The 24,766-nt window shown below is 39.2% G+C and overlaps 1 protein-coding gene across 14 annotated transcripts in view; it reads left to right on the top strand.

Annotated features, from left to right (window-relative positions):
- EHBP1 (EH domain binding protein 1) overlaps window positions 1-24,766 on the top strand; it is a 326,529-nt gene that overhangs the window by 108,187 nt on the left and 193,576 nt on the right. For 10 of the 14 annotated variants that reach the window (XM_059659691.1, XM_059659690.1, XM_059659693.1 and 7 more), the window contains exons 6-8: window positions 6,306-6,487; window positions 9,536-9,675; window positions 23,853-23,957. In XM_059659691.1, coding sequence (XP_059515674.1) covers window positions 6,306-6,487; window positions 9,536-9,675; window positions 23,853-23,957 — 427 coding nt within the window. The remainder of the gene's footprint in view (window positions 1-6,305; window positions 6,488-9,535; window positions 9,676-23,852; window positions 23,958-24,766) is intronic. The other 4 variants (XM_059659697.1, XM_059659702.1, XM_059659699.1 and 1 more) reach the window with 1 other exon arrangement.

The following is a 24,766-nucleotide window of genomic DNA, read 5'->3' as shown; positions in this document are numbered from 1 at the left end:
GAGAGAGAAGCATCAATTTGTTGTTCCACTTACTTAGGCATTTATTGGTTGATTCTTGTATGTACTCTGACTGGTGATTGGAGCCAAAACCTTGGCATATCAGGATGATGCTCTAACCAACCAACTGAGTTATCTGGCCACGGCCTGAAAGTGTGATTTTGGATTTAATTAGATCAGAATCACCTGGTAGTAGTGGGTTTTTGGGGGTGGGGGGTGATGGTGGGGAGGAGGGGAAGTACTTAATACTAGTACTTTTAGAAAACGCAGGACATCTCTAGATTTACTAATTTAGGATCTCTAGGAATGGGAGAATAGGCATCAGAATTTTTAACAAGCTCTTCTAGTTTAATTTTTTGTTTTTTAATAAACCCTAAAGTTTAAGAACTGCTTTAGGGATTTTGAAGTAATTCCCAAAATACTGCCTGATTTACTAACACACATATAAACATGGGAACAGAGGCAGAAACTTAAACCTACACATATGTAATCACTCCTTATTGACTTTTGTCATCTAATTTCCTTTCTCTAAGAATTTATCTTACTATTTTTCTCTTATTTTTGTCCTCTTGTCTAATCTGCATGCGATATGTTAGCATTAGGACTCTGGCATCAATAACGGTAATTCTCTCTAAACTTTCTCTGCCTGGCTGGCCCTTACTCCTTTAAAGAGGACTATAGGATGTAAAAGATATGCTCATATAACAATGCAATCAGTTAATTCATTCTTTATAAAACTGTTGATAGCAATTATACCAGTCTTGGGTAGGTAAAGATTTGGACTCAATGGTTATAAAAAGTGTAGATTTGTGGAGTTGGGGTTAGAGCTGTGAAAGATCCTCATGTTCTTCTCATTACTATCCCTTTTCAAGTCTATTTTCTATGTGGTAACTAATTTTAAGGAGGAAAACAATGTCTGAGCTAGCTGAAGAATTAGTAGAAACACCATTCAGACCCCTTTTCCCAAAGACACAGACTTTAATGAGATCCTGTGATAATATCAGGAATGGATATTGTAGACTCAAAAGAACTGTATACTGCTTACCTGCCCAAATCTTATAAGCACTGTTTTTGTTATTGCTGAGCAAATTTTTGCTTTTAATTAAGTAGTATAGCTAATTGTGCTTAGAATTTGATAATTTTATTTCCTGTGGGTTTTTTTCAGACACACCAATTACCAAATATTTAAAAGTTCCCTAAGTTCAGCAGAAAACTGTTCTGCATAACTTTTATCTAAAAAAATGAAGTAAACAGAATGTTAATCACCTAGACTCTAGATTTTGCAGGAATCATCCTTAAATTGGGCTTTCAAAATTATGTGCATTTCCAAGTTATCTTACATTTTATTGTTTTATTATCCTACTAGGGGCCCGGTGCACGAAATTTGTGCACTGGGTGTGTGTGTGTGGGGGGGGGAGTGTCCCTCAGCCCAGCCTGCCCCCTCTCACATACTGGGAGCCCTCAGGTGTTGACCCCCATCACCCTCCAATCGCAGGATCGGCCCCTTGCCCAGGCCTGACGCCTCTGGCTGAGGCGTCCGGCCCGGGCAGCGGGGACCCACAGCTGCAGCAGCCCCACAATCGTGGGCTTCACTTTAGGCCCAGGCAAGGGACCCCTAGCTCCTGGGACTGCCAACTTCGACCGTGCCCAGCTCCCATCGCTGGCTCCACCCCTACTTCCTGCTATCACTGGCCAGGGTGGAAAAGGCACCTGATTCTCCGATCATGGCTGGGGGGCAGGGCAAAGGCGGCCCCAGGGCTGCCTTTGCCCTGCCCCCCAGCTCTTAGCTCCCCCCTGGGTTTCCAATCACTGTCAGTGGCAGGGGGCTTCTTCCTGCTTTCCCTTTCGCCTCCCTGCATTGTCCCTACATATGCAAATTAACCGCCATCTTGTTGGCAGTTAACTGCCAATCTTAGTTGTCAGTTAACTGCCAATCTTAGTTGGCAGTTAATTTGCATATAGCCCTGATTAGCCAATGAAAAGGGTAGCTCGTACGCCAATTACCATTTTTCTCTTTTATTAGTGTTGATATATTAAAAGCCTAGATCAGTGGTTCTCAACCTTCTGGCCCTTCAAATACAGTTCCTCATGTTGTGACCCAACCATAAAATTATTTTTGTTGCTACTTCATAACTGCAATGTTGCTACTGTTATGAATCGTAATGTAAATATCTGATATTCAGGATGGTCTTAGGCGACCCCTGTGAAAGGGTCGTTCGACTGCCAAAGGGGTTGCGACCCACCGGTTGAGAACAGCTGGCCTAAATGGTGTCGCTGGATATCATCACAAGATGGTCACCACAAGATGGCTGGCAGGGGAGGCAGTTGGGGGCGAACAGGCCAGCAGGGGAGGGCAGTTGGGGGTGACCAGGCCGGCAGGGGAGGGCAGTTGGGGACGATCAGGCCGGCAGGGGAGCAGTTAGGCGTCAATCAGCCCGGCAGGGGAGGCGTTAGGGGGCGATCAGGCTGGCAGGCAGGCAAGCGGTTAGAAGCCAGCCGTCCTAGATTGTGAGAGGGTCAGGCCGGGCTGAGGGACAGTCCCCTACCCGTGCACAAATTTCGTACACCGGGCCTCTAGTTTGGTTATAAAATTAGAAAATTACTATTAAGGGATCAATGTCATAATTTATGAAACAGATGTTTAACAAAATCTGAAAATCATATGTGGCACTTTGTATGTTATGCTTTCAAAAGAGGTTTTAAGTTGTATATTCTATGTAGAAGTTGTTAGCTATTCAAAAGGTACAATAAGAGATTATTGTTCATATCAGTGTAATCAGTTGATACTCCCTGATTATACTTTTTCATTTTGCACATTGTCAGAACCTTGGACCTTAATCTTATTCTTTGATTGATAATAGGGACCAGGGAAAGATCACTTGTATTGTTTGGGATAGTCACATCTGTTCAACTTGATTCAGTTGAGGGTATTTGCATATTCTTAAGTATTTCTTCTGAGAGAACCTAAATCCTTCTCAAGTGCTTGATGCTTTTTGAAATTCATTCATAAGGTATCTACATGCACTAATAGTTCTGTATAATATTGCTGTGCATAATCTGACAGATAAGACCACATTTTAAAACAAGGTATTCTTTAGGGATGTTACATTACATTTTTTACTTGTTCTGCTGGTAGAAATGTCAAAAAAATTTTAAAAGGCTGTTTCAGTGTTTTGATTAAATTATTATATCCTAATTTTAGACAAGTGTGTCAATCATAGGACAAATGAAGATTTATTAAATAATTCAAATGGTAATGGTAGTTTTTCCTGTCTTGGTTGGAAAATTAAGTAATTTTATAGAAAACCAATGTAGAGCTTGAATGTATTTGTTTAATCTCCTTATTTTATAGGGAAGGTTACTGAGGCTCAAGATCATGTAGTTTGGAAATTAAGCCTTATTTTAGGTCTGAACTCTCAGACCAGTAAACTCTACGAAATGCTAGTTTATGACTTCTGGTTACATTAATGATGGTATGACCCCTGATTTACATTATTTACAAATTGTCCTAAAATTTCCCATATGATCTTAACCAGTGCCACACCAATAAAATTAATTAAAAAGATAAAATTTTCCCTTGCCATTAGAACACATAATCAGGAATTATTATGTCTTATTCATTATAGCATCTCTCCAGAATTGACACCTTGTCTTTTTCATACTTAATACCCAATCATTATTTTGCTGTCCTGTTATCATTGTTCTCCTATGCTATCCTATCTAATAAAAGAGAAACATGGTAATTGGCGTACGACCGCTTCCCTTCCCATTGGCTAATCAGGGCAATATGCAAGTTAACTGCCAGCCAAGATGGCGGCCGGCAGCCAGGCAGCTTGAAACTAACATGAGGCTTGCTTGCTTCACTGACGGATGAAACCAACGTTCCCCGCCTGCCTTGCAGGCCTCTGAGCCTGCAGTTTGAAACATTTTAACAAATATATCTCAGAGCTGGAGTTATACATTGTTTCGAACCAAAAAAAAAACCAGATACCTACTTTCAGCAGCGGAGGCCTAAGAGCTAGAGCCTCAGAGCTAAAGGTGGCCCAGAATTAAAAAAGAAAAAAAGGAGCAGTTGGGAGCTTCCGTCACCCGCCAGCCTGAAAACAGCCCTCAGCCCCTCACCCAGACTGGCCAGGCACCCCAGTGGAGACCCACACCCTGAAGGGTGTATGACCAGCTGCAAACAGCCCTCAGCCCCTCACCCAGGCTGGCCAGGCACCCCAGTGGGGACCCCCACCCTGAATGGTGTGTGACCAGCTGCAAACAGCCATCATCCCCTCACTCAGGCTGGCCAGGCACCCCAGTGGGGACCCCCACCCTGATCCAGGACACCCTTCAGGGCAAACCAGCCAGCCCCACCCATGCACCAGGCCTCTACCCTATATAGTAAAAGGGTAATATGCCTCCCAGCACCGGGATCAGCTGAGCCAAGAGGCCTCCTGGCACCAGGATCAGCGTGACAGGGGGCAGCGCCCAAACCCCCTGATTGCCCTGCAGTTCTGTGTGTGACAGGGGGAGGGGCCACAACCTCCCTATCCGCCCTGCTCTGTTTGTGACAGGGGAAGGCGCCCCAACCTTCTGATCAGCCCTGCTCTGTGCCTGATACGGGGGAGCTCCCCAACCCCCTGATCGGCCCTGCTCTGTGTGTGACAGGGTGCGGTGCCCCAACCCGCCCCCCCACCCCCACGGGCCCTGCTCTGTGTGTGACAGGGTAGAGCCATAACCTCCCCATTGGCCCTCCCCTGAGTGTGAGAGTGGCGGTGCCCCAACCCCCTGATCCGCCCTGATCTGTGGGTGATAGAGGGCGGCGCCACAAACCCCCCCCCCCCCCCCCACGGGCCCTGCTCTGTGTGTGATGGAGTAGAGCCATAACCTCCCCATCGGCCTTGCCCCGAGTGTGACAGTGGTGGCATCCCAACCCCCTGATCCGCCCTGCTCTGTGTGTGACAGGGGGTGGCGCCCCAACTCCCCTATAGGCCCTACTCTCTGAGTGACAGGGGGGAGCTCCTCAACCCCCTGATGGACCCTGCTCTGTGCGTGACGGGGGGACCTCCCCAACCCCCTGATAGACCCTGCTCTGTGCGTGATGGGGGAGCTCCCTAACCCCCCTGATGGGCCCTGCTCTGTGCGTGACAGGGACGAGCTCCCCAAACCCCTGATCAGCCCTGCTCTGTGTGTGATGGGATAGAGACTAACCTCCCCATCTGCCCTGCCCTGAGTGTGACAGTGGCGGGGCCCCAACCCCCTGATCGGCCCTGCTCTGTGGGTGATAGAGGGTGGCGCCTCAACCTCCTCTCCAGGGGCCCTGCTCTGTGTGTGACGGGGTAGAGCCCATAACCTCCCCATCGGCCCTGCCCTGAGTGTGACAGTGGCGGCGCCCCAACCCCCTGATCAGCCCTGCTCTGTGGGTGATAGAGGGCGGCGCCCCAACCCCCTGGTTTGCCCTGCTCTGTGCGTGACAGGGGGGAGCTCCCCAACCTCCTGATGGGCCCTGCTCTGTGCGTGACAGGGTACGGAGCCCCAACCCCCCTAATGGGCCCTGCTCTGTGCGTGACAGGGGGCAGCGCCCCAACCCCCTGATTGGCCCTGCTCTGTGCGTGACAGAGGGTGGCGCCGCAACCTCCCCATCGACCCTGCCTTGAGTGTGACAGGGGGCGGTGCCCCAACCCCCCAATCGGCCCTACCCTGAGCGTGACTGAGGGTGGCATCGCAACCTCCTGATCCGCCCTGCTCTGTGCATGACAGGGGAAGGCGCCCCAACTCCCCAATCGGCCCTGCTCTGAGCCTGACCAGGGGCTGCACCTAGGGATTGGGCCTGCCCTCTGCCACCCGGGAGCAGGCCTAAGCCAGCAGGGCGTTCTCTCCCGAGGGGTCCCAGACTGCGAAAGGGCACAGGCCGGGCTGAGGGACTCCCCCTCCCCACCGAGTGCACAAATTTTTGTGCACCAGGCCTCTAGTATTAAGTATAATCAAAGGAAGGAAAACAATTATTGAGAACTTTGATACCTGCCCCTGTGCTTTTTACAGGGGCCCTGGAGACTTTCTGTTCTAGTTTCCTTTCCTGAGTTATTGAGGGTTGTTAAGTCTTCCCCAATTTTTGCCTGTGTCAGCTCTCTCCAATTTTATATCTGCCTTACATATGTAAAAGTTGTGATAAACTCATTACAATTTTATTTCATTATTATGTTACAGGAATTCATTGGAGAAGGAAGTCTCAATTGTTTAATCATATTATTAAAATTGTATTTTAAAATATTTGGTTATAAAATAAATGACTCCAAATAACATAATTATTTTTTATCTTCCAGGAATCTCCTTCTGGTCGAAGGAAAGCTCTTGCTACTAGCAGCATCAACATGAAACAGTATGCAAGCCCTATGCCAACTCAGACTGATGTCAAGTTAAAATTCAAGCCATTATCTAAAAAAGTTGTATCTGCCACTCTCCAGTTTTCATTATCTTGCATTTTCCTCCGGGAAGGAAAAGCCACGTAAGTTTATTTTGTCCAAAAATCTGCTTCAGAGTGTGTTTTAAAACACTGTAGGTTTATAGCTTTGGACTCATTATATTGGCAACAGTTGAGAACATCCTACCACATACCAATCATTCTTGCCATTCTTTGTTTCAGAGGCTGAATTAAATGAACTCCTTGTTATTTATAGCCTCTCATGACTCTAGAGAATGAACAATAATATAAAAATGATTACAGAAAGTTTCAAATTTTATATTATAATTGTATATCATAGTATATCATACATTTTGTATATATATATATATATATTTTGATGTCTTCGGTATAAGTGTTTGTACTCTGAAATACAGACAGTTCAATTTGTGGAGCTGTTTGGTTCAGCTGAGATATGAGAGGAACCCAGAATGAAAAGTTTAGGATAAGAGTAATGAAAGAATTAAAGGAACCTTTGCCAGTTCATGTTTTTTGGCTCAGCCTTCCAAAAACTGTATAGCAAGGTGAACAGGTAGACACACTTTGTTATAATCACTATCCTTTTCAAAAATCACTTCTAAAGCTCTGACTAGGCATTGCACGAAGATAATTTCTATACCCAGTTCTAGTCTCCTAAAAGACTTAACATTATAGCTGGATAAAATGAGGTGAACATACCTAAAACAGGTTAAAAAAAAAAAAAAAGTAACATTCACTCTAGTTAAGTCATGGGGTAAGTGTATGTTTGGGGTATAGTGAAACCGTTAGTACCTATTTGGAGTGAAGATGGAAATGTAAATTTTACACCTTGACTTAAAAGGTGAGGGGGAAAAGGCACGTATAAACATTACAATCCAATCTGAATCACACTTCTGAATGTGTTTGACCTAGTGAAATGTGGTTACTATAATTGGTCATGTCTACTTAACTGATTAGACTGAATACTGTGCGTCAGAATGAGATGTTTGGCACTCATCTACAGGGCACAAGTGACTTGGTAGATAACATAAGCCTCTTCTCTGGAAAGTTTGCTTCTAAGTGAGTGTTGTAGAGAGTGCAGAATGGAAGCATTGGTCTTTCATATCAGGACCTTAAATTGTAGACTTAAATATTGAGAAATTAAAAATAAAGGCCTTACCCTGAAATCCAGGCCAAAAAGAAAGGTAAGGAAATAGAGAACGAAGAGAGAAAACAAAATCAGAGAAGATCCTTTGAAGGTGGACTCCTTTCCAGTGGGCCGAGCAGTAAGTGAGTCAGTACCATTCACAGAAATATAGGTGAGAGGAAATTCAGTCAAACCAAGTATCTCAGTTTGAGTGAAGCATTCTCTCAAACACCCTAAATTCCCTCTTTCCTCCTTACCTTTCCCAAAGAAAAATGTTCAGGGTTAAAATATGAGGAAATTAAATAGGTAAAATTAAGCAAATCAGCATTTTAAGAATAATATATCTTGAAATTATCCCCATTGATAGGTGAGCAACTTGTAAGGCATTCATATAATGTAACATAACTTTTTTTGTTCATGCAGACTTTGTGTTACTAACTTATTTTAAAATGGGGAAATTATCTTAATTCTAAGCTTATATGAGATAAAATGCAAAGAATTTCAAAAAACCAGTTTAGCCTGCAAAGTTATTATATTTAGAAAAATGAATATTTACAAAAGAGATTTTAGTGTGTGTGTTTTTTTATTGTATTGTGCTAAAAACATGAGAAACTTTTAATTTGGCTTTCTGAGTTTTGAGGAAGTATACCTGATTAAAATTTAGTTTGTATATGACATATTAGGAATATGTTTCATTCACTGTAGTTTGTTTGAAATTTAAGATTAAAATGATAGATCAGGAAAACTTAAATTTTTTATGTTTACAGTATTTAATTTTAATTTTTCTTTTCATTTCTATTCTAATGTAAATTTCATAAATTTATGTTTTAAATACTTCAATATAAAAACATTTATCAACTATATGGTCCAACTTATAATCAATCCAGGTCATTTTCTATCTTGTAATTCTTTTTTTAAAAAAATATATTTTATTGATTTTTTACAGAGAGGAAGGGAGAGGGATAGAGAGTTAGAAACATCAATAAGAGGGAAACATCAATCAGCTGCCTCCTGCACACCCCCCACTGAGGATGTGCCCGCAACCAAGGCACATGCCCTTGACCTGAATCAAACCTGGGACCCCTCAGTCCACAGGCCGACGCTCCATCCACTGAGCCAAACGGGTCAGGGCTCTCCTTGTAATTCTTAAAAAGACTAGACTTTGTCTTAAGGTGCTTTTTGTATTACATTAATTCTTTAACTTTTGAACAACTATAGCCTCTTTCAGAAAAATGCACCTTTAAACAAGATTTAAATATATTGCCCTAACCGGTTTGGCTCAGTGGATAGAGCATCGGCCTGCGGACTGAAGGGTCCCGGGTTCGATTCCAGTCAAGGGCATGTACCTTGGTTGCGCAAACATCCCCAGTGGGGGGGGTGTAGGAGGCAGCTGATCGATGTCTCTCTCTCTCATCGATGTTTCTAACTCTCTATCCCTCTCCCTTCCTCTCTGTAAAAAAAAAAAAAAAAAAAAAAAAAAAAAAAAAAAAAAGATTTAAATATAATTTACAGGGCTTTATTCTACTTCTTTTTCTTCTAGTTCACAAAACCAAAAGGGTTCATGGACTTCAGATTAAGAATTTCTATTTTAATTCCTTATGAAAATTTAAATATTTTAAAGTCTAGATCTCATCTGATTTGCCAATTATCTCCTTGTTTTATGAAACAAGTTTTTGTTTGCGGACTTCATGGTTAGGAAACCCTACTTTAATCCCATAGAGAAAATTTTAGTCTTCCATATGTCTGCAGCACAGAATTAATGTAACTCCTAACCAGTTAGTTTTTAATCCTGTTTGCTTTTTACTAATTAAACATGTTGTTTAAAAATTAATAAATGAGTGTTTAGAGTTTTCAATAGTATTATATAGCTTTAAGAAGAATTATTAATGTATAAAAAAGGAGTATATTAATATTTTCTTAAGCATCAGTTCTTTTTCAAGTAATGTCATTTAATGAACTATGTATTATATTATAAATCATTGATGTAGGGATGAAGACATGCAAAGTTTGGCTAGTTTGATGAGTATGAAGCAGGCTGATATTGGGAATTTAGATGACTTTGAAGAAGATAATGAAGAAGATGATGAGAACCGTGTGGACCAAGAGGAAAAGGCAGCAAAAATTACAGGTTGGTTTTATTAAGCTGTAAGTTTATCTTTTTTTTTTTTTGTAAAGTTGAAAGCTTATTCTTATTTCCCAGGAAACACAGTTTCACTAACAAGGTATTTTTTCTTCCTTAAGCCTTTATAATCTAACTAGAGGCCCGATGCATTAAATTGGTGCAAGAGTAGGCCTTCCTTCACCTGGCTGCTGGCACAGGCTTCCCTCCGGCACCCGGGATCCAGGCTTCCCTTGCAAAGGGAGACCCTGCCCACCTGCTGCAGCCCACCGATCGGTGCCCTGGGCCTCCCTCTTTGGGGCGATCGTGGAGCCCCCTCATTGATTGCCCCGCTAGTTGGTGGCCTGGGCCTCCCTCTGCAGGGTGATCATGGGGCGATGGCCGGGCCCCTGACCAATTGCATTACACCCGCCTTGGCTGGCTTGGCACCAGTGGGTGTCATAGCATGGTCATCTGGATGGTCATCTGGAAAGTTGTTCCGCTGTTCAGCTATTTGGTCAATTTGCATATTACGCTTTTATTATATAGGATATTCCATTTAGCTCTCTGAAAACTTTGCATGTTGCTGGTAATAACAAATTTCAGCAGTTTAAGATCATGTCCAAGTTTAGTTAAGAATACATAGAACTGCTGTAACTGGTTTGGCTCAGTGGATAGAGCGTCGGCCTGTGGACCGAAAGGTCCAGGTTCGATTCCGGTCAAGGGCATGTATCTTGGTTGTGGGCACATCCCCAGTAGGGGGTGTGCAGGAGGCAGCTGATTGATGTTTCTCTCTCATCGATGTTTCTAACTCTCTTTCCCTCTCCCTTCCTCTCTGTAAAAAATCAATAAAATACTAAAAAAAAAAAAGAATACATAGAACTTTACTAGAACTACTAATTATAATATAAAGTAGCCTGAATATATTCATACTTATTTTGTCAATGTACGAATGAATCCTTTATAACAGTGGTTCTCTCAACCTTCTGGCCCTTTAAATACAGTTCCTCATGTTGTAACCCAACCATAAAATTATTTTCATTGCTACTTCATAACTGTAATGTTGCTACTATTATGAATCGTAATGTAAATATCTGATATGCAGGATGGTCTTAGGCGACCCCTGTGAAAGGGTCGTTCAACCACCAAAGGCGTCGCGACCCACAGATTGAGAACCGCTGCTTTATCAAGAAAGAAATGAGAATTTGCATTAGCTACCTTCTCCTAGTGCATGGATGTTTTATCTTATATCTAGAAGCTTCCATGCAATTATTCATTATAGTTGGTTTGATCAAACTACTAAAATGATAAGTGATTAGAACCTCTTTGTATTAATTGGTCAATAAGTACTTATTGGCAATCTGGCTATCACACTTAAGGATTTGATGATATGCCTTTATTTTTGGAGTGAAAATAAAGCACTAAATATATATACATCAGGCAAAATTTCAAGACAAGAATGATTAAATAAGGCATACTGATCAATTACAACACCTCCTCTAGCCCCTTCTGGCTATTATTTTTATTTCAATAACATTTTGGGATTTCCCCCTCCCCACCCCCAATAATTAATGCTGACATTTGCATTATGTTTAAATGATGTCAGCACCAATTATATAATTATTTTTTAAATGCCATGTCTTTCCTGTCTTTGAGATCTCTGTTTTATTTGGCCAGCTGGAGTACGTCAAGTTGGTATTCTTCTGCTACCACCAAAGGTGACCTTCTGCCTGTCCTTCAAATTTTAATTCTGTTGCCACATAGTCTGAGAAGCCTTTCATGCCAACTCCCCACTTAAGCTTGACCACTCCATCCTTTATGCTAATACTATACCATTTACAAATGCAGGCATTTTTTTTACAGCATGAGTTTTTATAATTCCAGTGGGATATAATTTAATCTTTTAATTGGAGGATACAGTTTGTTCTTTGTTAATGGCTTTTAGTTAAAACTAAATATCAGTTAGACATTAGTACCATAAGTAGGAATAAAATACCCACACATTTACATAGCTGTTTTGAGCTATATTGTATTGTTTTAATCATAATAATAGGAAAAATTAGTGATAACAGTATGTCACAAGTTCTGTGCTGGTTGAAAGGAAAAGAAAGGACATTATTTTTTAGGAAAATACAGATTTAATGAAGGCATTCAATAATAATTAGATTTTATAGTTCATTGTCTTAGTTCTTTTGGCCTCCTGTAACAAAATACAATAGATTGGATAGCCTATAAACAGCAGAAATGTATTTCTCACAATTCTGGTGGCTGGAAGTCTGAAGGGTGCTCACATGTACTTATGAGATCCCTCTTTTGGGTCACAGACTCCTTATTGTATTCCTCATATTGTGGAAATGGGCAGGGTTGTTCTTTTGGGCCTTTTCTATAAGAGCATTAATCTCATTCATAAGGACTCCATTGTCATGACCTAATCACACCGTCCAAAGGCCCCATCTCCTAATACTATCACATTGGGAATTAGGATTTCAACATATGAATTTTGGGAGACACAGACATTCATACCATAGCAACCATTATTTCTTAAACATACATATATACCTTATTTTTTTAAAATATATTTTATTGATTTTTTACAGAGAGGAAGGGAGAGGGATAGAGAGTTAGAAACATCGATGAGAGAGAAACATTGATCAGCTGCCTCCTGCACACTCCCTACTGGGGATGTGCCCACAACCAAGGCACATGCCCCTGACCGGAATTGAACCTGGGACCCTTGAGTCCGCAGGCTGACGCTCTATCCACTGAGCCAAACCGGTTAGGGCATACCTTACTATTTAAAATTTCTTTTCTTCATTGATTAAGGTATTACATATGTGTCCTTATCCCCCCAGTGCCCCCCCACCCCACCCCACACATGTGCCCTCAACCCCCTAGTGCAGTGATGGTGAACCTTTTGAGCTCGGCGTGTCAGCATTTTGAAAAACCCTAACTTAACTCTGGTGCCGTGTCACATATAGAAACATTTTTTGATATTTGCAACCATAGTAAAACAAAGACATATTTTTGATATTTACTTTATATATTTAAATGCCATTTAACAAAGAAAAATCCACCAAAAAAATGAGTTCACATGTCACCTCTGACATGCGTGTCATAGGTTCGCCACCACTGCCCTAGTGTCTGTGTCCATTGGTTAGGCTTATATGCATGCATACAAGTCCTTTGGTTAATCTCTCCCCTTTCCCCCCACCTTCCCTGCCTTCCCTCTGAGGTTTGACGGTTTGATTGATGCTTCTCTGTCTCTGGATCTGTTTTTGTTCATCAGTTTATGTTGTTCATTATATTCCACAAATGAGTGAGATCATGTGATATTTATCTTTCTCCAACTGACTTATTTCACTTAGCATAATGCTCTCCAGTTCCATTCATGCTGTTGCAAATGGTAGGAGTTCCTTCCTTTTACAGCAGCGTAGTATTCCATTGTGTAGATGTACCACAGTTTTTTAATCCACTCATCTGCTAATGGGCACTTAGGCTGTTTCCAAATCTTAGCTATTGTAAATTGTGCTGCTATGAACATAGGTGTGCATCTATCCTTTCTAATTGGTGGTTCTAGTTTTGGGAAACCATAAACATCTTAGAGGAATCCGTAGGCAGCAAAATCTCAGACATATGCCGTAGCAATATCTTCACTGATACAGCTCCTAGGGTAATGGAAACTGGGGACTAGTTTTATTTTTATTTCAAAATAAAAAGCTTCTGCACAGTAGAAGAAACCATCAACAAAACAACAAGAAAGCCCACTTCATGGGAGAACGTATTTGCCAATGTTATCTCTGATAAGGGTTTAATCTCCAACATTTACAGGGAACTCATACAACTTAACAAAAGGAAGAAGATAAACAATCCAATCAAAAAATGGCAACGCCCCTAAATATACCTTATTTTTTAAAATTTCTGCCAAAGGAGTAACTTCTTTTTAGATAGTCTAAAATTCTTCAGTCCTAATTGAAAAAATTGGTTTAATATAACTTGTGATGATTCAATATTTCTTTGGAATGTTATCATTATTTATACAGTATATTTCTTTTCCGTATTTTATGAAATACTATGTTCTAATCCTTTTTTCATCTCTAGCTTCTAGCACATTGTCTAGAACATATTGAGAATTTAATATATGTTAACTGAAAGGTCATAAGTAAATGAATTGGGGCTTCCCTCCTATTGTAGCCCATATTGATAACTCTGGCATATTATCTTATTGAATTCATTTTTACCTTTAATCATGTACTACCTTATACAGGTTAGTGTGGTCCCATTTTATGGAAGGAATGGGATCAGGAGGAGTCACATAATTCAAACCTTAAATAGTTCAAGACTAGTTTTCCAAAGTAATGAATGTAAAATGTGTGTTGAAGGAGCAAAGATAGATGGGGATCATGGGTGATTAGATGCACATTCTAAGTAAATCATAATTATTGTAATAAATTTTTGCTTTGATGTTGCATTTTTTCCATCTGTATTTTCTATTATATTTTCAGAGTACAGTCACTTAATAGCATAGCATTTCATGGCAGTTGTTTGGTGTCCTAAGTTGCATTTTTTTAGCACATGCAAATTCCATTTCAAAGTTATTTACTTTCAAGAATTATTTTGTTAAGCATCAGCACTACTACTATAAAAATGTTTGAGTAAATTAGTTTTAAGATAATAAATATATTACAAAATTAACAGCAGTACTGTTAAAATAATAGCTGAAGTAAACAAAACAAATGTTTTGTAAACATGGTACAAATAAAGTATGGGTATTTTTATTTACCAGCTAAAGTGGCAATAACTTAAAGCACAGCTTACAGTCACTCATCCTTTCTCCTCTGAAATTGTTGACACAGTTTTTTAAAAGGAAGGAATGATTACTTTAGATTCTTCCAATATTATATCTTTATATTGCAATGTAAATACATAAAAAATGCAATCACATTATATCAATAAAATTATATAGGTATATTATTACCCAACTAAGTTGCAACCTTCTTGAAGAAACAGATTGTTACAATTATTTTGTGTATCTCTTAGATTGACACCTAGAGGCTATTCATGTAGTCAGTGATTTCTTATCGAACATTGCTATAAGGCAGTAGTAAATTAACATAATATGTCTTCTGAAATTACAGTCTTTTCTAAAAGAAAAGTAAATTCATTGTATCTCTACTTGGACTAATCAAGTGTCTCTACCCTTTTCTGTCTGAGGCAGAATTCACAGCTAACTGTAAACATTTTGGGACTGGCTCTTAGGTAGGAAGCTTTTATTGATGCTACATGTATAGCTGCATTCTACAGAAGTGTAGCACCAGTGAATGGGCAAGGGAATTTTGAATGGCAATTGGAAAAATCACTGAAATATAGTGGGAGTGATAGACCTTGGTGTTAAAGAAACAAAGCCTTTTAATGAAAAGTTTACTTTCATAATTATATGAAATTTTATAACACTGTAGCCTGTATTAGAAATTGTTTATGGTTTCAAAATAATCTGTACCTCCATCTATACAGCAACCTCACAGTGCTTGAACCAAACTTTGGTAATATGATCATCATTGGTAAGCGTGTTGAATATTTGAACAAACAAGAAGAGAAAGAGAAAGACTCCTGCATAAATGTCAAAGTCCTATTGAATACAGCTCAGAAAATCAGGTTTAACTGAAACAGTTTATAACAAAACATTATCAGGGAAACCAGATATTATCAGACACTTGCTTCCCTGTTATATCTGTAGTTGTTGCAGAGATCACCAAATATTCTCTGCAGGCTTCACCACACATTCAGACTCTCATGACCTGAATAGGTCAAACTTGCATTAGATTCACTTACAGCGGTTCTCAACCTATGGGTCGCGACCCCTTTGGCGATTGAACGAACCTTTCACAGGGGTCGCCTAAGACCATCCTGCATATCAGATATTTACATTATGATTCATAACAGTAGCAACATTACAGTTATGAAGTAGCAATGAAAATAATTTTATGGTTGGGTCACAAAATGAGGAACTCTATTTAAAGGGCCAGAGATTGGGAACCACTGAAGGATATTGGACAGGAAACACCATGACAGCAGAGCATTCATCTTTTACTGGGGTCCTCACAGCAGCCCACATGCTATTCTTTGACCACATGCTATTCTGTACTCACATGATAACTTGAGTACAAGGGGACAAGAGCCACATAGTTACGTCATGGATTACCTTAGAATCTTTATGCTGTTCAAGAGCTGATATCGTTTGTAACAGTTTGATAAGCATAATTTCTCAGGTCCGCATAAGGGACATGCCCAGTTATTAGTCTCTATAATCAGAGAAGCTGAAACTATGGCCTTCCATTTAGAGTCCTCCCATCCTGATGCAATTTATAAATCAGGATTCATTTTTACCATAAGTAATGTGCCTGTTGTTTGTTCATCTTTTTCTTTTAGTTGGTAAAGTTAATTTGGGGGGAGGAAGAGAGAGTGATATACTGGCTACCTTCAAGGAACATAATCTTATAGTATAGGTTGTAGTAGAAGAGATTACAGTTCATATTTGAGGAGCTAGAGTTGATTATGGTATGACTCAGCCCTCTGAGATTAAATGTCCTACTTACTAAGGCTGTGAATGACCATAAGTAGCCCTCCCTCCTTTCATTTGAAGGTTCCTTAGAATAAACTTGGGACTGTGGTCGGAGAATACATCCATTAATTTGCTTCTGGTTTTTACCTGAGCATATACCCTGCAGTACCTGGGAGACTCATAAGCAAAGCCATAGGATTATTGTCGACTCTATAAAGTTTTAAAAAGGCAACATATTCTGGAGATCTGTGTAAAGAATGAGAATTTCTGGACTACTTCATCTGTTTGTTAGGTGGAAAGTAGGGTAGAAACAGAGAGATGGGGTTATTTCTGATTTTTTGAGCTAAAAGGCTAAGGCACCACAGCTACCTCCTTTTTAAAGGATTTTGAGACCTAGAATAAGAGACTGGAGTCAGCAAGAATATCTCATCCGAGTGTTCAGATCTCAAATATGTGTCACCTCAGAGAATAGAAGTGGCAGAAGATACAGATTATATATTTATCCTACTTTCTGTTTCACTCTTAAACTGTAATGCTGCTTTGTTTTTACTAACGACAGCTGAACATTCTCTGACATCCCAATCAGGACTTAGAATTCTGCAAATACTGAGAGCCCATTTCACAGAGTCAGAATGGAAGTGAAATCTGAAGAAGTTAGAAGCTCTCCAATATTTACTTAGGGTAGGAACCAGGAGACAAATAATATTTTAAGTACCAATAAGTATTTGCTGAGGATTTGTCCTAGGAATGCAAGATTGGTTTAACCATATTAATAGAAGGAGTAAAACCATATAATTATCTCAAAGGAACATTTGACAAAATTCAATACCAAGTTTCTCAGCAAAGTTTTATTATAAGGGAATTATCTTCATTTTGATAAAAGCATCTGTGGAAAGCTGCAGCTAACATCATACCTAATGGTGAAACCCTGAACACTTTCCTCCTAAGATTGGAAACAAGGCAAGGATATTTGCTCTCGCTTCTTATATTCAACATTATTCTGGAAATCCTAGCCCAGCACAGGACACAAGATCAATGTAGGAAAATATGTATTTTTATATATGAACAACTAACATTTGGAAAATGGAATTAACAAAATAATTACATTTGTAATGGAGGCTAAACATAACATAGCCTTCTTAGAAATAAAAGATGTGAAAAACTATAATACATTACTAAAAGTAATTAATGAGAGAAATTAATAAATGGAGAGAAATTATTTGTTCACATATTAGAAGGCAATATTGTTAAGATGTCATTTGTACACATATTGATCTAAAATTTAACTCAATGCCATTAATATTCCTACCAGGCTTTTTAAAAAAATAAAAATTGAAAAGCTGATTCTAAAATATATTTGGAAATGCAACTTGAATAACCAAAATAATCTTGAAAAAGAGAAGAATTATTATTCTACTACCTTACATCAAGATTTTCTTTAAGATTTACTTAAAGCTATGATAATTAAGATAGTGTGGTATTGGCATATAACAGATTAATGGAAAAAAACAGAGAGTCCTGAAAAACCCAAACATATTTGGCAATTGATTTTCAACAAAAGTACAGTATAATTCAGTGAAGAAAAGAAAGTATTTTCAACAATTGATGCTAAAACATCCAGATGTCCTTGTGGAAAAAAATGAGCCCCAATTCATACTTCACAGCATACCCAGACATTAACTCAAGATAGATTATAGACCTAAATGTGAACAAAGAATCTTTCTTCATTTATTAAGGTCTTCTTTAATTACCTTCAGAAGGTCCCTGGTTTGATTCCTGGTCAGAGCAAATATCCAGGTTGTGGGTTCAATCCCCAGGCGGGGTGCATACAGGAGGCAACCAATCAATGTTTCTCTCTCACATTGATGTTTTTTTTTTTTCTCTCTCTCTCTCCCCCTCCTTCTCTCTCCCTCTATAATCAATAAAAACACATTTTAAGAAAATGTTTATGGGCTAAAGCAGTGATGGTGAACCTTTTGAGCTCGGCGTGTCGGCATTTTGAAAAACCCTAACTTAACTCTGGTGCCGTGTCACATATAGAAATTTTTTGATATTTGCAACCATAGTAAAACAAAGACTTATATTTTTGATATTTATTTTATACTAGAGGCCCGGTGCACAAAAATTTGTGCACTTGGGGGGGGAGAGGGGGAGGTCCCTTAGCCCATCCTGTGCCCTCTTGCAGTCTGGGACCCCTCAGGGGATGACCACCTGCTGGCTTAGGCCCACTCCCCGGGGGATTGGGCCTAAGATGGCAATCAGACATCCCTCTGGCAGCCTGGCAGCCCTCAGGGGATGTCCATTTGCCAGCGGGGAGCAGGCCTAAACTGCAGTCGGACATCCTTAGCGCTGCTGAGGAGGCAGGAGAAGCTCCCACCACCACCGCTGTACTGGCAGCCATCAGCCTGGCTTGTGGCTGAGCAGAGCTCCTCCCATGTGAGAGCGCTCTGACCACCAGAGGGCAGCTCCTGCCTTGAGCGTCTGCCCTCTGGTGGTCAATGTGTGTCATAGTGACCAGTCATTCCCAGTCTTTCTGCTGTTAGGGTCAGTTTGCATATTACCCTTTTACTATATAGGATAGAGGCCTGGTGCACGGGTGGGGGCCAGCTGGTTTGTCCTGAAGGGTGTCCTGGATCAGGGTGAGGGTCCCGCTTGGGTACCTGGCCAGCCTGGATGAGGGGCTGATGGCTGTTTGCAGCTGGTCACACCCCCTTCAGGGTGGGGGTCCCCACTGGGGTGCCTGGCCAGTCTGGGTGAGGGGCTGAGGGCCATTTTTAGGCTGGCGGGTGACTGAAGCTCTCAACCTCTCCTTTTTTTCTTTTTCTTTTTTTTTTTATTCTGGGATTTATTTACCTTCTATGGCTGACACTGGAACTGAGAGCCGGCTTTAGCTCTGAGTTTCGGCTCCAGCTCTGAGATCTCGGCTGCTGAAAGCAGGTATCTGGGTTCGTTTGGCTTCTATAATTGAAACACTGTTGCAGCTCCAGCTCTGAGGCCTCCCTGGCTGAAAGCAGGAATCTGGGGTTTGTTTAGCTTCTATAATTGCAACATTGTTTCTTAGAGTGCAGCTCAGAGGCCAGCAGCGGCAGGCGGGGAACCTTGGCTTCCTCCATCACTGGAGCAAGCAAGTCTCCTGTTCACTTCAGCTTGCCTGGCTGCCAGCCGCCATCTTGGTTGTCAGTTAATTTGCATGTCGCCCTGATTAGCCAATGGGAAGCGTGTGGGAGCTACGGTTAATTACCATGTTTGTCTATTATTAGATAGGATATTTAAATGCCATTTAACAAAGAAAAATCAACCAAAAAAATGAGTCCGTGTGTCACCTCTGACACGCGTGTCATAGGTTCACCATCACTGGGCTAAAGCCTGTGGAAAAAGTAACATCTTTTGAATCTCAATTTCTGCCAGGAAGTTGAAATGTTACCATCTTAAAATGAGATATCCTTGTACTGAATTTTGTTATACTTTGAAGAGAAGAATGACGAACATGCAAGATTTGCAGGTATCTTATCGTTTTAGGCAACTTATTATTTTGTTAACTCAGCTACTGACTTTCCTAAAGGGAAAAGCCCCCCACTCTTTGTGCCACTGCCCCCTCCCCCATTTTTTATTCAGTGTGATAATTTCTGGTGGTCAATTTCTATCTTCTTTTGCCTTCCTAACAGTAAAGAAGAGTCTCAAATTTCTTAACCCTTTGCTTCGATTGCCTGCCCCTAATTTAGTTTTCCTTCTCATTCTCACCACTGTTGAAACAAGTTCAGATTGACACACTGTTACGATAACTGAATGTGCTTAGTATGGGTTTATTGCTCAGCTTGAGAAGAATAGGGTAGAAATTTGTGCTATCACATAGCATTATTAGCATTTTTCAAACATGTAAATTTTTGGCAAAATACTGCTTTACAAAGTAATAAAGTATTATATAAGTATACTAGAGGACCAGTGCATGAAATATGTACATGGGTAGCGTCCCTAGCCTGGCCGGTGATGAGGGCCGACCAGGGCCTTCCGGCTGCCGGCCGGAGCCTCCCTTCCCCAGCTGCCAGCTGGAGCCTCCCTTCCCTGGGTGCCGGCTGCCAGCTGCCAGTCGGGGCCTGCCTTCCTTCTGCGCCACTTCCTGGTGGTCAGCACACATCATAGTGAGCAATCGAACTCCAGATCTCCCAGTTGAACTCCCAAGGGGACACTTTGCATATTAGCTTTTTATACATATAGATTGGTCCAAGGAATATTTTTTGGCGGGGGGCGGGGGGGTGTCAGGCTAGTATATTACTGGGAAAGCGTCCCACTTAAAAAAATAAAAATCTGGGAATAAATTTTTGTTGTAAATCTCCTTTTCATTTATTTAACTTTCGCCCCTGATTATAAATGTGAAAAATATTGACTGTGGAAAATTTGTAAGAAACAGGAAAATACTTTTTTAAAAGGAGAAATATATAACAAAATTATGCCCACGTATACAACTGCCAATTGAATTATTTCCATGAGAGCCACCTGTAGGTAGGTATGGCCAAACCGAATAGCCCCCATGCCGTGCTAGAACTACTAGTCACAAAATCACCCAAGATAAAAACCTGGAAATTATCCTTGATTCCTTTCCCCATGCCCTGTGTCAAACTAACTATCAAATGTTTCTTCTTATTCTTTAGTTAGCAATATTTATTGTGTGCCTCTCCTCATGGAGTAGTGATGCTGAACTACTTACCTTTGCTTCCTATGCTGTTTTTTTTTCCAATGATGCCACCGTGTTGAGCCTGGACTGATGTTTCTAAAATGTGCATTTGATCTTTCAATGGATTCCCAGAGCTGTCAAAGTAAAGTTTACATTCTTTAGTTTGGCCACAAGAACTTTGATAAGAACATTCGTCAGCCTTATTTTATTCCATTCCCCATCTCTGGCATCTTAAGCCGCAAACAGCTTGCAGTTCCACAAATATGTCATGTTCTTATTTGCAGTGCCCTCCATTTTCTTTTTTATTTTAATAGTAATGTCTGTTTGTCTAATTTAGCTCACATCTGAGTAAGTTCAGAAGGTATTCCTGACCTCAAAGTCTCTCTCCTAGTTTCACATAGCCTATGAAGCATATCTCAATCATAACATGTATCATATTTATCATACACGGTGTATTGCTTTACTTGTCTCTCTGTCCCTAAAACATATACAGTCATGAGAGCAGGTACTATTACAGGCATTTAATAGGTACTTAATAAATGTTTATTAGATAGATAAATGGTATTTCTTTGGAGTTTGCTTCTTGTTATGATTTGGATTAACATTTGTTTGCATACCAAATAAAGGGAACATTGGTATAGATTATTAAAATGACCTTTCCCCTGTTAATATGAATGAAAGTTGTAGAAGCAGAAGTTCTAGGATTTAAGTAAGTTATGAATAGGTAAAACTAGGATAGGAAGGAAAACTTAGTGAAGTGAATGGAAAGAAGAAATTACTTTGGATTAGTTAATGAGGAAATGGTTATTGTTTTTAGATATTACTGAAAGTAATCAGTTTAGGAAATACTCTAAACATCCCCCCAAATTAAAACGTAAATAATTTAGTCATGTAATAAGGTCATCTTAATAGTATTTAAATAAATGGCCACATTGTACCTAAAACTATAGAACAGTATTAATGATCTGAATGTAAGGACCAAGTCTAATGTTTCTTCAGTATTCCCTATAATGCTCATTATATAATATGTTTAAATAAATTATTGATTTCTACTTTCATTGAGATTACAACTAAGAATATAAAATAATAAAAATGTGTAATAAACTGAAAATCTTTGGGCATTATTTTTAAATGTTTTAACTAAGTGTACATTTGGGGATATAATGTAAATGATACTAACATATGTGATAAAATGTGGATATTCAAAGAATACCTCAGGATATTTATGAGAATTAATTCTGATAACATATGTAAAGTCCTTCCTACTGCTCAATAAATATTAGATATTATTAACATTTTTTCATATTTTCAATGTTAAAGACAAACCATTTGCAAATTTTTAAAAATACATAACTAGTAATGAGTGAAAATAAATCAATATGTGCTGGTAATCACTTAACACTGATCTTTGACTCTATTATATTTTCCTAAAAATTACAATGCAATAGAGTCACCTTAATAGTATTTAAATAAATGCCCACATTGTACCTAAATGTGGTAGTTGGAGGTAGGGGATGAATGAATTCTACCTACTGAGAAATTTGCTAGGCTGGTTTGAGTCAGAGTGGAGTTTAAAACTATTGGCAGAATAAAATGGAAGAAGAGTCTGACTATTCATCTCTTATTCAAATTCAAATGAAGAGTTTAGTTGGTATTGTGTTTACTCCTTATTTTCTGTGGTTTACTTTTGCTATCTCAAGCAATTTTATTCATGCAAAAATATGTTTTCATTCCAACAGGGAAATAACTTTGTCAACTTTTCACATGTATTTAGCTCAGAGATCTAAAAAATAACACGTTTCTGACCATCTAATATCTAGTAGTCATTTATTGTCTGTTTCAATATTAATTTCTATCTTTACAGAAGGTAAATTCCACAAGGACAATACCATATCTGCTTTTTTTCATCCTTGTGTATCAAGCATAGTACTTGACACAGCGTGGTAAATAAATATTTGTCGAACAACTACCAAATGGGATGAAGGGCAACCTTATTACACTGTGTATTGTGTTACTTGGGTCAAATAAAATTTATAACGTACAGTTAGATTTACAATGGTAATAACATTTTTAATGCTGAATTTACAACTTTTTTCTATTTCTAATTATTTTCTTTCTTTCCCATTTGAATGATCTGGATCGGTTTGGTTTGTCCTAATTACCTAAATTATTCCCAGGTTTTAACTTTGGAAACAGCAAGAATTAATTAGAATACTCTAGTGGGCACTTTTTCACCCAATGAGTTATAATCTCATATACAGAGAATTGTCTGTGTAATTCATGTAAAAATTTTATTCACATAAAATATGAATTTTTATTTTAAGATTTTTCTATCTATCCCTGTCTTTTTTGTTCTGTCTCTTATTGGATAAATTATAAGGTTCCCTAAAACAAATACTCAAGAATTCCCTTAAAAGACAAATTCCTTAGAAAAAGGAATAGAAAATAGTAGCTATTGCCTTTCTCTTATTTTGTGCTGATTTTTAAACCCTAGAACATGAATAAGTGCTTATTATGTTCATTATTCATGTAGATGTAATCTAAAAATCTTTAGTTTAAATTTGTAATATTATAAATAATATTATATGTATATACATATGTTTTTTTGTGTGTTAGTAGAGGATACTTTTTATTGTTTTTAAAATATGCATTTAAAACACTATTTTACAAATGCAAAATGTGGTTGCTGAAAGCCATTGCCATTCTCTTGGGTTATTATCTTTGTTTTGTGTTTATTAACATAGTTCTTATATTACTAATATAAGTTTTGACAATAAACTGTTTCCTATCTTTAATGGTACAACATAACTTTAAGTTAAATGCTTCTGTTAAAGTTCATCAAAATAACATTCTTTGAATGTATTCCCTTGATAACCAAACATCCCCTCTCTGTCTTTTTGAGTAACAGCATGCTTCTACAGCTCTTTAATTAAATGACCTTACCTTACATTTGTCTCGACTGGCTTCTGTTTACAGAAATTGTAAACCAATTGAATGCTCTGAGCAGCTTAGATGAAGATCAAGATGACTGCATAAAGCAAGCAAATATGCCTTCAGCTAAATCAGCCAGTTCCTCTGAAGGTCTAAGAGCTTTCTTCCTTTCTTTCTGCTTCTGACTGCCTTTATTTACTGTGACCTGCTACCTCTTGACTTCTGCCTATACTTAGCTGTCAGTTTTGTCTTCGTGCTTTTCCTTGGATGTTTTCTTTGGTAATTTGTAGTACACCAACAGGCAACAACATAACAGAACTTTCCATCTTTAGCAAAGCCTTATATCAAGATTCTCATTAGGTAGTGATTTTAGAACATCTTATAAAAATTGGTCATGTAATATGGCCATACTTCTTCAGCTACTGTATATATTATAACTTTTACTTTTAAAAAATAGTTTCTTAGATTAAACCCATTTGAATTATTTATATTTAGGAGTGAAGGATGTTTTACTAAAAATCTGTCAGTACTTTTTCATTAAATAAAATTAAATTCAGATGAAAGTTTCTCGCCGAAACCGGTTTGGCTCAGTGGATAGAGCGTCAGCCTGCGGACTGGAGGGTCCCGGGTTCGATTCCGGTCAAGGGCATGTGCCTTGTTTGCGGGCGCGTCCCCAGTGGGGAGTGTGCAGGAGGCGGCTGGTCGGTGTCTCTCTTTCATCGATGTTTCTGACTCTCTATCCCTCTCCCTTCCTCTCTGTAAAAAATCAATAAAATATATTTAAAAAAAAAAAAAGAAAGTTTCTCTAGTTCATTATCTGATACAATTTTCAAATTAATATGTATATGTTTTATTTCATATGAAAATGTTGGTATACTACAAAATACTTGAATGGCATTCTGCCACTGGTAAAATGCTATGTCTTATTATTTACAGGTATTATTAGTGTGAATTTTTAT

The sequence above is a fragment of the Myotis daubentonii genome, chromosome 12 (assembly GCF_963259705.1).
Source record: "Myotis daubentonii chromosome 12, mMyoDau2.1, whole genome shotgun sequence".
Classification (NCBI taxonomy): Eukaryota; Metazoa; Chordata; class Mammalia; order Chiroptera; family Vespertilionidae; genus Myotis; species Myotis daubentonii.
The sequence above is the reverse complement of the archived record's forward strand: the minus strand, read 5'-3'. Positions and strand labels throughout refer to the sequence as shown.